Source organism: Cebus imitator, unplaced genomic scaffold (assembly GCF_001604975.1).
Source record: "Cebus imitator isolate Cc_AM_T3 unplaced genomic scaffold, Cebus_imitator-1.0 Scaffold386, whole genome shotgun sequence".
NCBI classification, from domain to species: domain Eukaryota; kingdom Metazoa; phylum Chordata; class Mammalia; order Primates; family Cebidae; genus Cebus; species Cebus imitator.
In genome coordinates, this window is record NW_016107701.1 from 1,052,365 (window position 1) to 1,070,896 (window position 18,532).

At 42.7% G+C, this 18,532-nt stretch overlaps 2 protein-coding genes across 3 annotated transcripts in view; one reads left to right on the forward strand and one right to left on the reverse strand.

Annotated features, from left to right (window-relative positions):
* PCLAF (PCNA clamp associated factor) overlaps positions 1-8,943 on the reverse strand; it is a 14,315-nt gene extending 5,372 nt beyond the window's left edge. The window contains exons 1-3 of one of the 2 annotated variants that reach the window (XM_017508082.2): positions 8,100-8,665; positions 7,719-7,799; positions 3,662-3,824 (exon numbers count right to left, since the gene is read on the reverse strand). In XM_017508082.2, coding sequence (XP_017363571.1) covers positions 3,662-3,824; positions 7,719-7,799; positions 8,100-8,145 — 290 coding nt within the window. In that variant the 5' untranslated portion in view covers positions 8,146-8,665. Of the gene's footprint in view, positions 1-3,661; positions 3,825-7,718; positions 7,800-8,099 lie in introns of both variants that reach the window. The other variant, XM_017508083.2, reaches the window with a different exon arrangement.
* Positions 8,944-12,635: 3,692 nt separating this feature from the next.
* On the forward strand, positions 12,636-18,385 carry LOC108288897 (activating signal cointegrator 1-like). Its single transcript, XM_017508084.2, has 2 exons — positions 12,636-12,805; positions 18,176-18,385. The coding sequence occupies exons 1-2, from the start codon at positions 12,705-12,707 to the stop codon at positions 18,357-18,359; spliced, it is 285 nt and encodes a 94-aa protein (XP_017363573.1). The 5' UTR covers positions 12,636-12,704; the 3' UTR covers positions 18,360-18,385.
* Positions 18,386-18,532: the final 147 nt, after the last annotated feature.

Consider the following 18,532-nt stretch of genomic DNA (forward strand, 5'->3'; position numbering starts at 1 on the left):
AAAAAAAAAAAAAAAAAAAAAAAAAAAAAGAAGAGTAAAAGCTTAGCAATGTAAACCTAGAGCATATCAGCATTAAATTAGGATGGCTGAAACAATACATAGAATATTTACAGTAACAACTGGTAGTTTCTTCCAATGCACATACATAATAAATAGAATCATGAAAGCTTTCTATATTACCTAATCATTTTACAGCCTTTTAGATTGAACAAACTAAAATGAATACTGAGTCTCCATTCCATAGCTCATCCTTTTTCTCTAGACGAAGGTGAAATTATTATTATCAAAAAAAGTGGTGTTTTTTTTTTTCAGGATAGAGTTTTAAGTGTCCGTATTTCTTTTTTTTTTCTTTTTTCTTTTCACGAGATGTGATGGTTTTATAAGTGTCCATATTTCTTAAGCCACATTTAATGAACTTGTTAACTAATTTTTGATGTTATCTTTCTCCTCTGTCTTATATATGAAACTCCAACAGATTTAATATTGGCATTTATCATCTAGTCGAATCCTTCAAATGCTCTTTAAACCAGTCCAGTTTGAAACTCTCAAGCATTTCTCTCTTAATAAAATAAGGAGTGAAATTAGTAGATTTGATGAAGACCTGGTTTTTTCCTTGCCATACTGAACTTCCAGGCACCATTTGAACTGGGTTTTAGACTATGAGTTGGAGAACTACAGCTATTTCTTGACCTGTGTCTTAATGGTAGAGATGTAGAAGGGCAAACAAGACCATAAGGAGACTGGCTACAGGCCGTAGGGCACTGTGGGAGGGCTTTGTGGTCTCAGCTGCAGTAGCTTCCATCGTGCTGGTTAAAGGAACAAATGGAGCAGCAACCCGAGACTCAGCATGACCACCATCCCCTTATCCATGTGGGTCGCTGTGTCGTGTGTCCAGGTGCTGCTCACAGTGCTGGAGGATGGGTGGCTCCTGGCTGGTACATGGGAGGCAGCAAGTAGGGTCTTATATTCAAGGGGCATCATAATGACAGTGACATCACTACCTTTCCTCCTACATCCAGCAAAATACTTTGTTTTGAAACAAAACATTTAAAAGTTGTTTAGAAAGCCTGGACCTTACTACTTACAAATCTATAAAAAGGCAGGTTTTGAATCTTTTCTTCCCAAGTGGCATGATTTTTTTTTCTGTCCCATATGACCTTCAGGAATTTTTCTTTTTTCTTTCCTTTTTTGAGAGAGTCTTGCTCTGTTGCCCAGGCTGGAGTGCAGTGGCATAATCTCAGCTCACTGCAGCCTCTGCCTCCCAGGTTCCAGTGATTCTTCTGCCTCGGCCTCCTGGGTAGCTGGGATTACAGGTGCTTGCCACCACAGCCGGCTAATTTTTGTATTTTCAGTAGAGATGGGGTTTCATCATGTTGGTCAGGCTTGTCTTGAACTCCTGACCTCAGGTGATCCGCCCACCTTGGCCTCCCAAAGAGCTGGGATTACAGACTGCGTCCAGCCAGGAATTTTTCTTGATTCTTAAAAGTGATGCATGTTTGTTGTTAAAAGTTGGTAGCACAGAGTATGAGAATAGGTTTTTACCCAGAGATAAGCATTGTTGATATTTGGTATATTTTCATATAGTACATATACATGTATTTACATAGCAAAGATTGTACTCTTGTACCCAGAATTTTGGGTTAACATTTTTTATGAGCATTTTCCTGTTATTAAAAGTTTAAAGGGTATGATTTAATTAGATTCTTAAGTTTGCTCACTGGCAGTGTGGCAGCTTATGTCTGTAATACCAGCACAGTGGGAGGCCAAAGAAAGCAAATTACTTGAGCTCAGGAGTTCGAAACCAGCCTAGGCAACATGGTGAAACCTTGTCTCTACCAAAAATACAAAAAATTAGCTGGTCACCATGGCACGTGCCTGTAATCCCAGCTACTCAAGAGGCTGAGGTGGGAGAATCACTTGAACCCAGGAGGCTGAGGTTGCAGTGAGCCAAGATTGGGCCACTGCATTACAGCTTGGGTGACAGAGTAAGACCCTCCCATATATAAAAAAAAAGAATAAAGAAAGAAAGAAAAAAAGGAATGAGATATTCGTGAAATAAAATGGATGAAACACGGAAACTTTGTTTTTTTAAGTTTGTACACCGAGCTCTGTGTTTTATCCCTACTTTTTGTTTTTTACTATTTTTATATACTTCTAGAGAAGTTGTAAAGACCATACACCATGGTCTTGGTCTTGGTTGTTTCTAGGTGGTAGGGATTTCTATATTTTCCAACTTTTCCACATTGGTCATATTTTTTATTTTTATTTTTGAGACACTCTGCCACCTATGCTAGAGTGCAGTGGCTCAATCTCTGCTCATTGCAACCTTCGCCTCCCAGGCTCAAGCAAGATTCTCCCACCTCAGTCTCCCAAGTGGCTGGGATTATAGGCGTTGTCACCATCCTCTTGGTGGAGACAGGGTTTCATGTTGCCCAGGCTGGTCTGGAACTCCTCAAATCCAGCGAGTCTCCCACTGCAGCCTCCCAAAATGCTAGGATTACAGGAATGAGCCACTGCATCTGGCCTGGTTATATATTTCTTGTGGAAGTTGAACTGGTAGTTTTTTAAGGGGCAGGATTAATGGAATTCAAGCTAGATAAACCAACATGGAAATTGCCTTGTAAGAAAAGACTAAAGGAAAAAGACAGTAAAAGTTAAAGCCTCAATACACTAAGTTAACGATGTATCACTTATGTGAATGGGAACTGATCCCCTTTGAGAGACTGGCATGAGTAAAAATAATACTTTTTACTAATGTTTGAAATTTGGTGGCTGGGCACGGTCATGCCTGTAATCCTAACACTTTGGGAGGCCAAGGTGGGTGATCACAAGGTCAAGAGTTCGAGATCAGCCTGGCCAACATGGTGAAACCCCATCGCTACTAAAAATACAAAATTAGCTGGGGGTGGTGGCACATGCCTGTAATCCCAGTTACTCAGGAGGCTAAGACAGGAGAATTGCTTGAACCTGGGAGGTGGAGGTTGCAGTGAGCCAAGATCATGCCACTACACTCCAGCCTGGGCAACAGATCAAGCCTCCATCTTAGAAAAAAAAAAGAATTTTGGAGTGAGTTATAATAAGAAATTAGTAGGAGTTAAAAAAATTTTTTTTGCATTTTCTTATCAGCTTGAAGAGAAACAACTCAATATCTTATTTTTCCTTTACTTTCAAAAAGACAAATATTTTCTTTATTAATTTTAATTATTAATTTTTTTTTGAGGTGGAGTCTCACTCTGTCCCCCAGGCTGCAGTGCAGTGGCTCAATCTCAGCTGACTGCAACCTCTGCCTCCCGGGTTCAAGTGATTCTTTTTGGTTTTTTTGCTTTATTTTCATGGAAATTATTTTTTAATTTTTTTCTTCTAAAAAAATGGGATACATGTGCAGAATGTGCAGGCTGGTTACATTGGTATATGTGTGCATGGTGGTTTACTGCACCAAGTAATTCTTTTGTCTCAGCCTCCTGAGTAGCTGAGACCACCGTTGTGCACCACTGTGCCCAGCTAATTTTGTATTTTTAGTAGAGACAGGGTTTCACCATGTTGGCCAGGCTGGTCTTAAACTCCTGGCCTCAAGTGATTCCCCCATGTTGGCTTTCCAAAGTGCTGGGATTACAGGCGTGAGATAAATATTGTCTTTATATTCTAGAATATAAAAACTTACTTTCTCTTTGCTTTTCCTAAGCCACTGCTTCCTGCCTCTTCAGGAATACGATTCTCTTTTTCAGAATCTTTAGAGGACCTCCTAAAGAATTCTCCAATTCCTTTCTGCCACTTGGGAGTTGGGCGCACACAAACGGGATTCCCTCCTGCATATTTATTTTCAGCTGTAAAATATAAACAGATGGAACTAGATAAGAACTAAGAATACAATCGCCATTCCTTAAACAACTTAATTCCTTCTTTAACATCAAATTCTCAAAGGTATTAAGTAATCTTTATTTAAGATATACAACTTTTAAAGAATTAGAAAATGTGACACAAAAGCTGCATTCAAACAATAAACTCAGTCTGATGGTTATCTTAGCAAAAACAGCAGTAACAGAATTTTTACAACTGAAAATATTTTTATATTTTGTCCACAAGTAGAACTATTCAAATATTCTTTTTTTTTTTTTTTTTTGAGACGGAGTTTCACTCTTGTTACCCAGGCTGGAGTGCAATGGCGCGATCTCGGCTCACTGCAACCTCCGCCTCCTGGGTTCAGGCAATTCTCCTTCCTCAACCTCCTGAGTAGCTGGGATTACAGGCACGCGCCACCAAGCCCAGCTAATATTTTGTATTTTTAGTAGAGACGGGGTTTCACCATGTTGACCAGGATGGTCTTGATCTCTTGACCTCGTGATCCACCCACCTCTGCCTCCCAAAGTGCCAGGATTACAGGCTTGAGCCACCGCGCCTGGCCTATTCAAATATTCTTATATGTACTGACATATTAAAGCTTGACACACTTTTTCCTAATATAAGATAGCATGATATAGTATAAAGTGCCAACATTTTACTTACTAAGGTCATTTAGTTAAAGCACATATAAGAAGCTATGTGAAAGTCTACAAAAGTAGATTCCATTTTTCAAAGCACTTGGCTCCTTTTCAGTTCATAACAGAAATCTAATTCCTGGCTTTTGTTATGTTTTATTTTGTTTTGTTTTTGTTTGTTTTTTGAGATGGAGTCTACCTCTGTCACTCAGGCTGGAGTGCAGTGACATGATCTCAGCTCACTGCACTCAGCTCACCTGGGTACAAGCAATTCTCCTGCCTCAGCCTCCTGGGTAGCTGGGATTACAGGTGCCCACCACCACACCCAGCTAATGTTTGTATTTTTAGTAGAAATGGGGTTTCACTGTGTTGGCCAGGCTGGTCTCAAACCCCTGACTTTGTGATCTGCCCGCCTCGGCCTCCAAAAGTGCTGGGATTACAAGCATGAGCCACCATTTCCAGCCAATTCCTGGTTATTTTTGAACAGTAATATAAGGAGAAATTGATGGAAAATTCTTGCCTCTTTATAAAGTAATGGCCAGGAGCAAATTATTCAGTTACTACATATCTTTTGCTTTAAGCTAAAACATTTGCTTTAACAACTCTTGTTGTTAAAGAAAGCTTACAAAAGTTGTTTCCATACAGACTCTGAAAGTTACAATGTTTGTAGTTATCTATTTATTTATACTTATGAAAATAGCAATGAGGTTTTGCCATGTTGCCCAGGCTGGTCTTGAACTCTGGGGCTCAGGCAACCCTCCTGCCTCGGCCTCCCAAAGTGCTGGGATTACAAACGTGAGCCACCATGCCCAGCTTATACTTTTTAAAAAGTACAAATGGGGCCGGGCGCGGTGGCTCAAGCCTGTAATCCCAGCACTTTGGGAGGCCGAGGTGGGTGGATCACGAGGTCAAGAGATCGAGACCATCCTGGTCAACATGGTGAAACCCCGTCTCTACTAAAAATACAAAAAATTAGCAAGCTGTGGTGGCGTACACCTGTAATCCCAGCTACTCAGGAGGCTGAGGCAGGAGAATTGCCTGAACCCAGGAGGCGGAGGTTGCGGTGAGCCGAGATCGCGCCATTGCACTCCAGCCTGGGTAACAAGAGCGAAACTCCGTCTCAAAAAAAAAAATAAATAAAAATAAATAAATAAATAAATAAAAAGTACAAATGGCCTATAAAAGATAGTGATCTTTTGGTTCACAATTTTCCCAAAGGTACCTTACAGGAATGCTTTTACTACTAGAAAACAAATAGCAGCAAGAGATTCAAGCCCAACTCCGCTGATTTAGTTGTGTCGCCTTTATCAAGCTATATAGCCAAAGACTAAATTTTCTTATCTTTAAAATAAGGATATTACCAATTTCATATATTCAATTATTGGGATTAAAAATAGGCATCTGTTAAATGCCTTAAAGGATGTATTTATTCAATGTATGTTCAGTAAGGACCTATTCAGTTGGCTCTGGTGATTTAACAGTGGACCAAACAATGGGATGTGACTCTAATGAAATTTAGTTAGGACAGGCATGGTGGCTTATACCTGTAATCCCAGCACATTGGGAGGCTGAGGCGGGAGGATTGCTTCAGCCCAGGAATTCGAGACCTGCCTGGGCAGCATGGTGAAACCCCGACTCTACAAAAAAATGCAAAAATTAGCAGGACGTGTGGTGGCATGTGCTTGCAGTCCCAGCTACTTGGGAGGAACCTGAGGCCCTGAGGCGGGAGGATCATTTCAGCCCTGGGGTGAAATCACAGTAAGCTGTGATTTACACCACTGCATTCAAGCCCATGCGACAGGATGAGAGACCCTGTTGCCAAAAAAAAAAAAAAAAAAAGAAAGAAAAGAAAAGAAAAATTTAGTCTAGTGGTACAGGGCATAAGTTACTCTCAAAGAATTCATCAACTTCTATTTCCTTTTACCTGAAGAGATAGAAATAGTAAATATTTTCTAATGAAATGTTTCGAACAGGGAGAAATTTCAACTTGACTTAAAAACTCATGAAGTCCTAAACAGTGTTCCCTTTTACATTCTTAACTAAATCTTGTAGTGTTAATCGCCCTGTCTGCCAAACTTCTACTGAAAGGAATGAGACACCAGATGGCAGGGCATTTTCTCATCCACTCCACACACAGAAGGAGCAGTGTGAAGCTATTTCCCTTGCCGGGTTTCACTCCTACTCTCCCAAAGGCAGTATCAGGAGCTGCAAAGTTGGAGAAAACACACAGACATCACACTCCAAAAAAAAAAGAAAAAAAATAAAGGAATAAGGAAGAAAGGAAAAACAAGCAAACAAACATTTTCATTAAAGTTTAGTACACATTGCGATGAGCACTCAGCACTGTAAACGATAGTTCAAACTCTTAATCTAGTGAGGGGACTTTTAAATAGCCTCTAACAATGTTTAAACAGCCTCTGTCAACATTAAGAAAAGTAATGGTTGGGCGCAGTTGCTCACGCCTGAGGCGGAGGCAGGCGGATCACCAGGTCAGGAGTTAGAGACCAGTCTGGTCAACACAGTGAAACCCCATCTCTACTAAAAATACAAAAAATTAGCCGTGTGTGGTGGCGTGTATCTGTAATTCCAGCTACCTGGGAGGCTGAGGCAGGAGAATCATGTGAACCCGGGAGGCGGAGGTTGCAGTGAACCGAGATCGTGCCATTGTACTCCAGCCTGGGCGACAGTGGGAGACGCCGTCTCAAAAAATAAAAATAAAAAAACTAAACCAAAAAAGAAAAACAGACAGGCTGGGTGCAGTGGCTCACGCCTGTAATCACAGTGGAAGGATCATTTGAGCCCAGGAGTTTGAGACCAGCTTAAGCACCATAGTGAGACCCCAATCTCTACAAAAAAATAGAAAAATAACCCAGCCTGGTGGCACCTGTAGACTCAGCTACTTGGGAGCTGAGGTGGGAGGATTGCTTAAGACCCTAAAGTGGAGGCTAAAGTTGGATTGCACCACTGCACTCCAACCTGAGCGACAAAGTGAGACCCTGTCTAAAAAAAGAAAAATAGGCTTGAAGATGAATTGTGTCGGTCCTTAGCTTTAAGGCTTGAGATTCTCTTCCATGATACCCCACCACCACTATCCTAGCACGCCAAAAGGTCCAGACTCTCTCATTACATCACAGGGCAAGGAAGAAATTCGGGTGTGAGGACCTCAGGAAAGAGAAATTCATGCAAGTCAGGGTCTTACAGGTGCCAACCCTGATCCCCTAATTTTAGGAGGGCTCTTCTTACCTTTCCTCGATGAAACTGATGTCGAATTAGTGGCAGAAGTGGAAGAACCAAGCACCTTCCTGGGAGCTCGGGCAGCCACCACTGTGAAGAGAGGCAAAAGAGGGCGTTCAGAAGGGGCAGGAGGATTCGGACACCGAGTCCTGAACCCAGCAGCTTGGAGAGGAGAACCTGGTGATCCAGAACAGCAGGATAACCTTACCCTGCCCCCGCGACTTCCTCTTGAAGGTAAAGGGGCCGGGCAGCCGCTCCGTGGATAGCTGGATGAGTTTGGTGAACCAGGCCCAGGGGGACCTCTGGCGTCTGTCGCCCGTGGCCAGGCTGCCAAGAGGACCCCCCTCCCCCGCCGCTGCCGCCCTCCAGTACCACACTCGATAGTCTCACCTTTTCTGTAGGTGCCTGGAACACTGTCTGCTTTAGTCCGCACCATGTTCAAACAAGATGAGAGGAGAGGAGAGAACCAGCTAACTTCCCAGTCGAGGATGTTTCACTGGACAAGGACCCAAAAGCTAATCTCCCGCCACAGTTTATATCGGTCTCTTTCCCGCGCGCTCCAAGGACTCTCCTGAGCCACCTCTCCCATTGGTTCCGCGTCGTTCCCCATGAACCAATTGCCAATGCCCAATGGTGACAGCAGCAAGACTTCTTGCAGCGCGGATCCGTCCATCAACACTCAAAGGCCCAGGATTCGTAGGCGCCCCAGGTGGGCGGTACCAGGACTGTCCAGGGGTAACTGATAAGTGGGTGCTGTTTCTGAACTAGAGAAATGAGCCTGCTTAGAAAAGAAAACCCAGCAAAGAAAGCGAATTACAACCTATCTTCAAATGTTACCATAGGCTTAAGTCCATAATGATTGACTCCTGCAGGTGAAACCTGAAATTAAGTGGACTTTTTGATGCAAATCAAAATAGAAAGAACTTGAGAACTTTCCTTTAGTACCCCAGGCATGAATTCTTTGTACAGCATCAATACTAAAACAATTCTATGGAATGGGGAAAAGGAAGCTAATACAACTTATTTACAAAGCTTTTTTTTATATCTTTAGATGGTGTGAGACTAAACAAAAAACTGGGTGGATTGTATGTACTTATACACATAAAGAAACTAGTAAAACGTCTTTCTGAGAACTGAATGGTCTCAGAGCTCCTAAATAGTCTGTTAAATCTGCTGGGCGCAGGGACTCATGCCTGTAATCCCAGCACTTTGGGAGGCGGAGGTGGAAGGATAGCTTGATTCCAGGAGTTAGAGACCAGCCTGGCCAACATGGTGAAACCCGTCTCTACAAAAAAATATATGCAAAAATTAGCCGAGGGCAGAGGCTTGTTTTTGTAATTCCAGCTACTCGGGAGACTGATGTGGGAGGATAGCTTGAGTCCAGGAGGCGGAAAATTGCTTGTGCCTGGAAGGCAGAGGTTGCAGTGAGCCATAATCACCCCACTGCACTCCAGCCTGGGCGACAGAGTGAGATTCTGTCTCGAAAAAAAAGGAAAGAAAGAAAGAAAGGCGGGGGGGAGGAGAAGAAAGGAAGAAAGGGAGGGAGGGAGGGAGAGAGGGAGGGAGAAAAGAAAAGAAAAAAAACCCTGCCAAATGTGGTAAGAGCACATCCCTGGCACACAGAGAGCATAGCTCTAGAATAAAGGGTCAAAATTTTTTTCTATCCTTATGCTTACCTTCTAATTACAATACCCCTGGGGAGTAATTTTCCCTTTCTAAATACCATACATAAAACAGGATCAGATGAACTTGCCTTGGTATGTATTCTGTTAAATACTCACTTGAAAGGCTACCCTAGGAGTATAATCACAGCATTAATTCTTTTCTATGAATTTCTTGAACTTAAAACAAAATTAGGCTACTCAGTACTTTAACAGAATCAACAACTACATCCTATAACAAAGACTTAAAGAATCTAGGCAACAAGTTAAATTAACACAATAATAGAAAATGTATTGGCAATTACCTGTAGTTTTGTCTTAACCCTGGAGTCTAAGATTACAGCCAAATCAACCTGAAAAATCCACAAGCCCCAGGGTATTCCTTCGTTTTTTGTCCTCATGCCCCATCTCATTACACAGTGGGTTTTTTGTTTTTGTTTTTGTTTTGGGACAGAGTCTTAGGCTTCTTTGCCCAGGCTGGAGTACAATGGTGCGATCTCGGCTTACTGCAACCTTCACCTCCCAGATTCAAGCAATTCTCCTGCTTCAGCCTCCCAAGTAGCTGGGATTACAGGCAGGTGCTGGCACGCCTGGCTGTTTTGTATTTTTAGTAGAGATGGGGTTTCACCATGTTGGCCAGGCTGGTCTCCAACTCTTGACCTCAGGTAATCCACCCTTCTCAGCCTCCCAAAGTGCTGGGATTACAGGTGTAAGCCACCGTACCTAGCCAGCACAGTGATGTTTAAATCCAAGTATTTCCTTTTCAGTTTAAGTGGCTTCTACATAGGTCTGAATTACTTAATTTGAACTCATATTCCAGATTCCTGCAGAGAGAATCTGGTATCTTTTCTCCTTACCCACCTGCCAAGTAAGTTGCCACAGGTGATTGCTACCACACCTAGCCAATTTTTAAATTTTTTGTAGAGACAGGGTCTCCCAGTGTTGCCCAGGCTGGTCTCAAACTCCTGAGCTCAAGCAATCCTCCCACCTCAGCCTCCTAAAATGCTGAGATTACAGGTGTGGACCACGGTACACAGCCACCTATGTTATTATGGAGGATGTACTTATTATAACATGTGTGACATACTAAATTCTACTATACAAAAAAAAAAAAAACTTAAGTTATACTTTCTTCCTTAAACCACTTAATGTTTTAGTTATGGAGACTGTTACGGTTAATTTTAGGTGTCAGCTTGACCAGATTAAGAAATACCTAGAGGGCCTGTAATCCCAGCATTTTGGGAGGTCAAGGTGGGAGGATCACTTGAGGTCGGGAGCTCGAGACCAGCCTGGACAACATGGAGACTCCCCATCTCTACTAAAAATACAAAATTAGCCAGGCGTGGTGGTGCATGCCCATAATCCCAGCTACTTGATAGACTGAGGCAGGAAAATCGCTTGAGCCAGGGAGACAGAGGTTGTGGTGAGCTGAGATCCCACCATTGCACTCCAGCCTGGGCAACAAAAGCGAAACTCTGTCTCAAATTAAAAAAAGAAAAAAAGAAAGACCTAGAGAACTTGTAAAGCATTATTTCTGGGTATCTTTGAGGGTATTTCCAAAGGAGACTGGCATGTGAGTCAGTGGACTGAGTGGGGTAGATCTGCTCACAGAGTAAGTGGGCACCATCCAATTGACTGAGGACCCAGAACAAAAAAGGTGAGAAAAAATATTTCTTCCCTTCTGGAGCTGAGGCACTCTTCTCTTGCTCTCAGACATCAGAACTCCAGGCTCTCCAGCCTTGAGACTTGAGGATTACACCACTTGGACTGAACCAGCTACCAGCATTCCAGAGTCTTCAGCTTGCAGACAGCCTGTTATGGGACTTCTTAGTCTCCATAATTTCCTGAGTCAATTCCCTAATAATTCTCTTCATAGATCTGTATCTATATCTATCTGTTTATCTATCCTATTGGTTCTGTCTCTCTGGAGAACCCTAATACAGAGACTGAATAAATAAACAGGTAAATGACTTGGATATCTTATAATTATTATTAAATGTAGTAGAGTTTTACAAAGAAACAAAACTCGTACCCACAATTAATAAACATTGACAGAGTATTTTGTCTTTTTCTTAAAAAAAAAAAAACTGGAAAATCATACACTTTCCAAATTAATGACATCAATGACAATCTAAATGCAGTGTAAATCAATACATTTATGAGGTTCGCTTTTTGTTTTTGTAACAAAGTCTCACTCTGTTGCCCAGGCTGGAGTGCAGCGGTCTTACAGGGCTCACTCCAAGCTTGATCTTCTGGCCCAAGTGATCCTCCCACCTCAGCCTTTCAAGTAGCTGAAACCACAGGCATGTGCCACCACGCCTGGCTAATTTTTTTCATTTTTGTAGAAACTGGGATTTTCTTTATGTTGCCCAGGCTGGTCTGGAATTCCTGGGCTCAAGTGATCCTCCCGCCTCGGCCTCCCAAAGCTCTGAGATTACAGGCATGAGCCACTGCTCTGGCCAATACACTTATGATTTTAATTATGATATTTACGCCAATGAAAACACTAGCAAAAAGGTAAAACAACTGCCAATTTAATGTGATCACTTAGTCTAAACAGCCTAGTAGGAATGAAGAATTTTTAACCTGTAAATGCAACAAAAAGCCAAAAATGAAAGGGACATTATGCTCTCCAGAAAAGTGTGGCTAAATTTTCCCCAGCCCGTCTTAACGGTGTAGGGAAGTGCAGACGGCCCTTAAATATGGCCATTTTTGGTTGAGAACTCACGTGGAAAGTCCTCAAAGCCAAATCCCAATTCCTGTTTTACTATTTTTCCCCCTCGAGCTTGCTGAGTTGTCTTTGCCCTCCCGGAAAAGACTTTGCTCAAAACATAAAATAGAAATTTTAGCGGTGTGAATCTAGTAGTCGACTACAGGAGGTATTAAAAATAAACACCACCACCAGAGCAAAAACTTAACAGCGGTTACAATACCTTCCACGTGCTTTTATTTTACATAAAACCATGACGATTAAAAAGCTGGTCTCTCAGCTTTCCGGGTATTGGTTTGTTTTCCCCCTAAACCGTTGTTTTTGTAGGCACTTGCACTGTCTTCTCAGCAGAATTGCCTATGGCTTTCCTCGAGACCTACATTTAACGATTGGCAAAAATCACGCACTGACGGAGCTCGACTCGGGTGGGTACAAGGAAGTAGACAAGGAAGCAGGAAGAAGTAGGAGGTGCACGGGTGGGCGGGATCGACACTGAAGGCGGTGCGACCGCGCGGGGCGGTGCAGGTTGGCGGAACCCGCGTGAGCGAGGTTGGTGTTGCGAAGGGAACTAGTCCGGTGCAGGACGTGGGGCTTTTGCAGCCTAGCTGGTTCCGGCTGGGGAAGATGGCGGTGGCTGGGGCGGTGTCCGAGGAGCCGCTGGTGCACTGGTGCACCCAGCAGTTACGGAAAACTTTCGGCCTGGATGTCAGCGAGGAGATCATGCAGTGAGAACAGCTCGGGGCCGAGCGGGGAAGGAGCTCTGGGTTGTGCACTGGCTGAGCGAACCGGGAAGCGGGGAGGACTGAAAAGTTGAGAGAGAAATGTGATAAATAGGCTGCAGCGTGTAGTCTGTAGGCGTGGAATTTTGGCCTCCACCTTTATAGTTTTGTTTCTGGAATAGGGTGTCCGGCTGCACGCATCTGGCTTCTTTCCTGGGAAGACGCCGAAGCTTTAATAATAAGACCTCAAGACTGTCCCAGGAACTAGTTTCCTTATAGATTTTGGAGAGGAGGGGCAAGTCAAATTGAATTTCCTAACTCTGAACTCCTTACTCTTTAATTTTTACTACTTTTGAGACGGAGTCTTGTTCTGTCGCCCAGGCTGGAGTACAGTGGCGCGATCTCGGCTCACTGCAATCTCCACCTCCTGGGTTCAAGCGATTCCCCTGCCTCATTACAGGCATGCATCACCACACCCGGCTAATTTTTATTTATTTATTTTATTTATTTATTTATTTTTTTTTTGGTAGAGACGGGGTTTCGCCATGTTGGCCAGGCTGATCTCCAACTCCTAACCTTAAGTGGCCTGCCCGCCTTGACCTCACAAAGTGTTGGGATTACAGGCGTGAGCCAACGCACCCGGATATAGTCTGAACATTTTAGTTGGCCCAGTTTGAGTTGTGTCAGTAGGGCCAACAGGGTCAGCTGTGTCAATAGGACCTAGAATTTAAGTGGGACCAGCGTGGTAGAGTACAAATAGCTTCCGACTCAGGAGTCGCAAGTTCTATATATTCTGTTGGCGTTTACCTGTTTTAGAACCCAGCACAACTTAATTTTCCTCTCTGTACCTTGGTTTCTTCATCTCTAAGATGAAGTATTAGAAGAGCTTGTCATGTTTTATGACTCCTATGAAATGGAGATGAACATGATTTAATATCTGCTTTCAACTGATTAAAGAACATTTGTTGTACTACTGTTAAACATGACAGGTGCTGGGGTAACAAAAACAAGACAGTTGGGTTGCCCTTTGTTGAGTACTGAGGTTGGGAAGTGAGGGGGCTTGTTGGAGCACAAAATAAAGGATCCTTATTAAGATTTGAAAAACTCAAAAGGTTTACTGGAAAGGATGGCTTTCACCTGAAAATTAAGGAATAGACAGAGGTGGAGGGCAAAGTGTTCAGACAGGGGAGGAAACTACAAAAATGGGACTTGATGAAAGAAAGAGTTCCTTAATTTGATTCCTTGGTCACTGATGCTGAAACCTAAATTGCAGTTCTAGGGCTTTTGTAGGAAGTATGATGAGTTTCTGAGTTTGGGAGAAAATAGGCTTTTGGCAAGGAGAGAGTTAAAGTAGGCTATTTTAAAGGATTTTTTGAGGCCCAACAAGATGCCTCAACCCTGTAATCCCAGCACTTTGGGAAGTGGAGGTGGGAGGATCACTTAAGCCTGGGAGTTGAATTCCAGCCTGGGCAACATAGTAAGACCCTGTCTCTACAGAAATAAAAGAAATAAACAAGATAGAGAATTTTTTTTTGAACACTAGATTACCAAAAAAAAGGAAACAAAACAAAAAAACAGCAAAATCTTGTGGTTTAGCTTTTCCATTGTTTGAAGGCAGTCTGATTAAGTATTTAATAGTTTTTTTTTTTTTTTTTTTTTTTTTTTTTTTTTTTTTTTTTTTTTTTTTTTTTTTTGAGACGGAGTTTCGCTCTTGTTACCCAGGCCAGAGTGCAATGGCGCGATCTCGGCTAACCTCCACCTCCACCTCCCGGATTCAAGCGATTCTCCTGCCTTAGCCTCCTGAGTAGCCGGATTACAGGCACGCGCCACCATGCCCAGCTGATTTTTTATATTTTTACTAGACACGGGGTTTCACCATGTTGTCCAGGCTGGTCTCAAACTCCTGACCTCAGATGATCCACCCGCCTCGGCCTCCCAAAATGCTGGGATTACATGTGAGAGCCACTCTGTCTGGCACAATTTTTGCATATTTATTATGAAGTTACTCAGTATTTTTAAAAAAAAAAAGAAAGAAAGAAAAAAAAGATTGGCCAGGCATGGTGGCTCATGCCTGTAATCCCAGCACTTTGGGAGGCTGAGGTGGGAAGATCACGAGGTCAGGAGTTCAAGACCAGCCTGGCCAACATGGCCAAACCCCGACTCTATTAAAAATACAAAACTTAGCTGGGTGTGGTGGTCCGTGCAGGTAGTTGCAGCTGCTCAGGAGGCTGAGGCAAGAGAATCCCTTGAACCCGGGGGAGGGCACAGATTTCATGCCAATACCACACCACTGCACCCCATCCTGGGTGACAGAGTGAGACTCTGTCCCGAAAAACAAAGAAAAAGAGATTGAGGATATTTTTGATGAATCAATAATTTGAAATAGGGTAAGAATGATAGATGTAGACTTCTCAGTCTAGAATCTAGTTGTATTTTGTTTGGATTACACAGTATCAAGAAAATTGATTCTCACACTAGACGTGGTGGCTCACGCCTATAATCCCAGCACTTGGTGAGGCCAAGGTGGGTGGATCACCTGAGGTCAAGAGTTCGAAACCAGCCTGGCCAACATGGTGAAACCTGGTCTTTACTAAAAATACAAAACTTAGCTGGGCATTGTGGCATGAGCCTGTAATTCTAGCAACCCTGGAGGCTAAGGCAGGAGAATCGCTTGAACCTGGGAGGCCAGGTTACAGTGAGCCAAGATTGTACCATTGCACTCCAGCCTGGGTGACAGAGTGAGACTCCATCTCAAAAAACAAACAAGGAAATTGCTTCTCATAGATAGTAGTTTAGCAGCTCATTTTGCACCTAGGTTTTCCTCAATTAAACATACACCTTTGAAAGTGGAGTGATAAGAACTTTTCTGTTTTAAAGTTGAAGCACTAAGTATGACTAAATGCTTGCATTTTAAAAATCATAAGTTAAACAAGAAGTGTTCAGAACTTAAAATAAGCACTGAAGCTACCTATGCTATGATACTTCAAAAAAAATGTATGGCTGGGCTCTGTGGCTCATGCCTGTAATCCCAACTCTTTTGGAGGCCAAGGCGAGTGGATCACGAGGTCAGGAGTTCAAGACCAACCTGGCCAAAATGGTGAAACCCGTCTAAAATACAAAAAATTAGCCAGGCATGGTGGCAGGTGCCTGTAATCCCAGCTACTCGGGAGACTGAGGCAGAAGAATTTCTTTTTTTTTGAGACGGAGTTTCACTCATGTTACCCAGGCTGGAGTGCAATGGCGCGATCTCGGCTCACCGCAACCTCCGCCTCCTGGGTTCAGGCAATTCTCCTGCCTCAGCCTCCTGGGTAGCTGGGATTACAGGCACGCACCACCATGCCCAGCTAATTTTTTGTATTTTTAGTAGAGACAGGGTTTCACCATGTTGACCAGGATGGTCTCGATCNAGAGACAGGGTTTCACCATGTTGACCAGGATGGTCTCGATCTCTTGACCTCGTGATCCACCCGCCTCGGCCTCCCAAAGTGCTGGGATTACAGGCTTGAGCCACCGCGCCCGGCCTAGAAGAATTTCTTGAACCTGGGAGGCAGAGGTTGCAATGAGCCAAGATCGTACCACTGCACTTCAGCCTGGGTGACAGAGTGAGACTCTGTCTCAAAAAAAAAAAAAAAGAAAGAAAGAAAAAGAAAAGAAAAAAAAAAGTGGGGTGTGGTGGTTCAGACTGTAACCCCAACACTTTGGGAGGCTGAGGTGGGCAGATCACTTGAGGTCAGGACTTCGAGACCAGTCTGGCCAACATAGCGAAACTCCACCTCTACTAAAAATAATAATAATAATACAGAAATTAGCCAGGCTTGGTGTCGTGCGTCTGTAATCCCAGCTACTTAGGAGGCTGAGATAGGAGAATCACTTGAACCTGGGAGATACACTCCAGCCTGGTGGACTGAGCGAGACTGTCTCTCTCTTTTTTTTTCTTTTTTCTTTTTTTTTTTATTTTTCCTCCTCTTCTTCTGACTGTGTCTCAAACAAAGAGACAAAACTCCAGAGTTAAATGATCCCTTGGGATTCCTTATAGTTCTGCAAGTCGGATAGCAGTTGATCTTTTGATGGGGGCTGGTTAGTTTGGGGATCAAGGTGATTAAAATGCATAATTCCTGAAAAGCCATTGTCTTTTATAATCCATAGTAATTAGAAGATGCCTGTTTTTGGGGGGTGTGTGTGTGTGTGTGTCTGTGGTTTTGTTTTTTGTTTGTTCGGGGTTTTTTTTGTATTTTTAGTAGAGACTGGGGTTTTACCATATTGGCCAGGTGACTAATTCCTGACCTCAGGTGGTCCACCCACCTTGCCCTCCCAAAGTGCCGGGATTACAGGCGTGATCCACCACACCTGGCCATTTTTGTTTTTTTGAGACAGAGTCTCAGGCTGGAATGTACTGGCACAATCATGCATGGCTCTACAGTCTTCACCTCCGAGACTCAAAGGATCCTTCCACCTCAGCCTCCCAAGTAACTAGGACTACAGGCGTGTGCCTCCATGCCTGGCTAATTTTAATTTTTCTTCTAGAGACAAGATCTCCCTGTGTTGCCCAGGCTGGTCTCAAACTCCTAGGCTCAAGTGATGCTCTAATCTCAGCCTCCCAAATTGTTGGGATTACAGGCATGAGCTAGCATACCCAGCCAGAAGATGCTCTTAAGTAGGGCCAAAGGCACAGATTTGTTCACCTCTAGGGCATGATTCTCCAATTCTACCACTACACTAGGAAAAGAATGTAGTACATATGCTACCAGTCATGAGACAATTTCATAACTTGGTAAAATTTAAAGGATATAGCACTATTATAATAATTTTTCTTGCATTCCACGCCATTGGGTTTGAATTACAGTTTCTTCAGATCCTACAATGTTTTCAGTGTCTTATATGTTAATTTATAAGTAATTTTTATCACTTCTTTCTCCTATAATGGTAAGACATTCACTGTAGAAAACTAAAAAAATCAGAAAAGGATAAAAGAAGAAACCAAAATTACCATAATACTACAACCCAGAAATAACTGCTGTTTCTCTCTTAGTGTTTTTTCCCACATATATTATGATGTAATACATTTAAAAAACATATTTATTATAGGAAAAAAAGAGAATAAAAATAAATTAAAACTACCTTTATTCCTGTCACTCAATAGTAATCATTTTGGTGTGTAACTTTGTTTTTTTTCTACATATAAGTATATGTATGTATACATTCCTTTTATAGCAGTTAGGGTTGTATTGTATTTCTAGCATCTAGCATAGTAGTTGGCTCAAAGTAAAGACTCTAATAGATTAATGTAATGGTTTTACTACCTAGATCTTCGTTAAGATTACTAAAAAACAGTGTAAGTTAGTCTTGTTTCAACAATTTATATCTTTGCCTCCTGAGGTATGTTTTGTCAATTGAGAGTGCTGAAGAGATACGAGAATATGTTACTGATCTCCTCCAGGGAAATGAAGGCAAAAAAGGTCAATTCATAGAAGAACTTATAACCAAATGGCAAAAGAATGATCAGGAGTTGACTTCTGATCCTTTGCAGCAGTGTTTCAAAAAAGATGGTAAGTTAATGTAATCAAGTAAATGTTGAAATATTGGCAAGTGGGCAAGCTTAAAGAAATTTATTAGGCCGGGCGTGGTGGCTCAAGCCTGTAATCCCAGCACTTTGGGAGGCCGAGGCGGGTGGATCACGAGGTCAAGAGATCGAGACCATCCTGGTCAACATGGTGAAACCCCGTCTCCACTAAA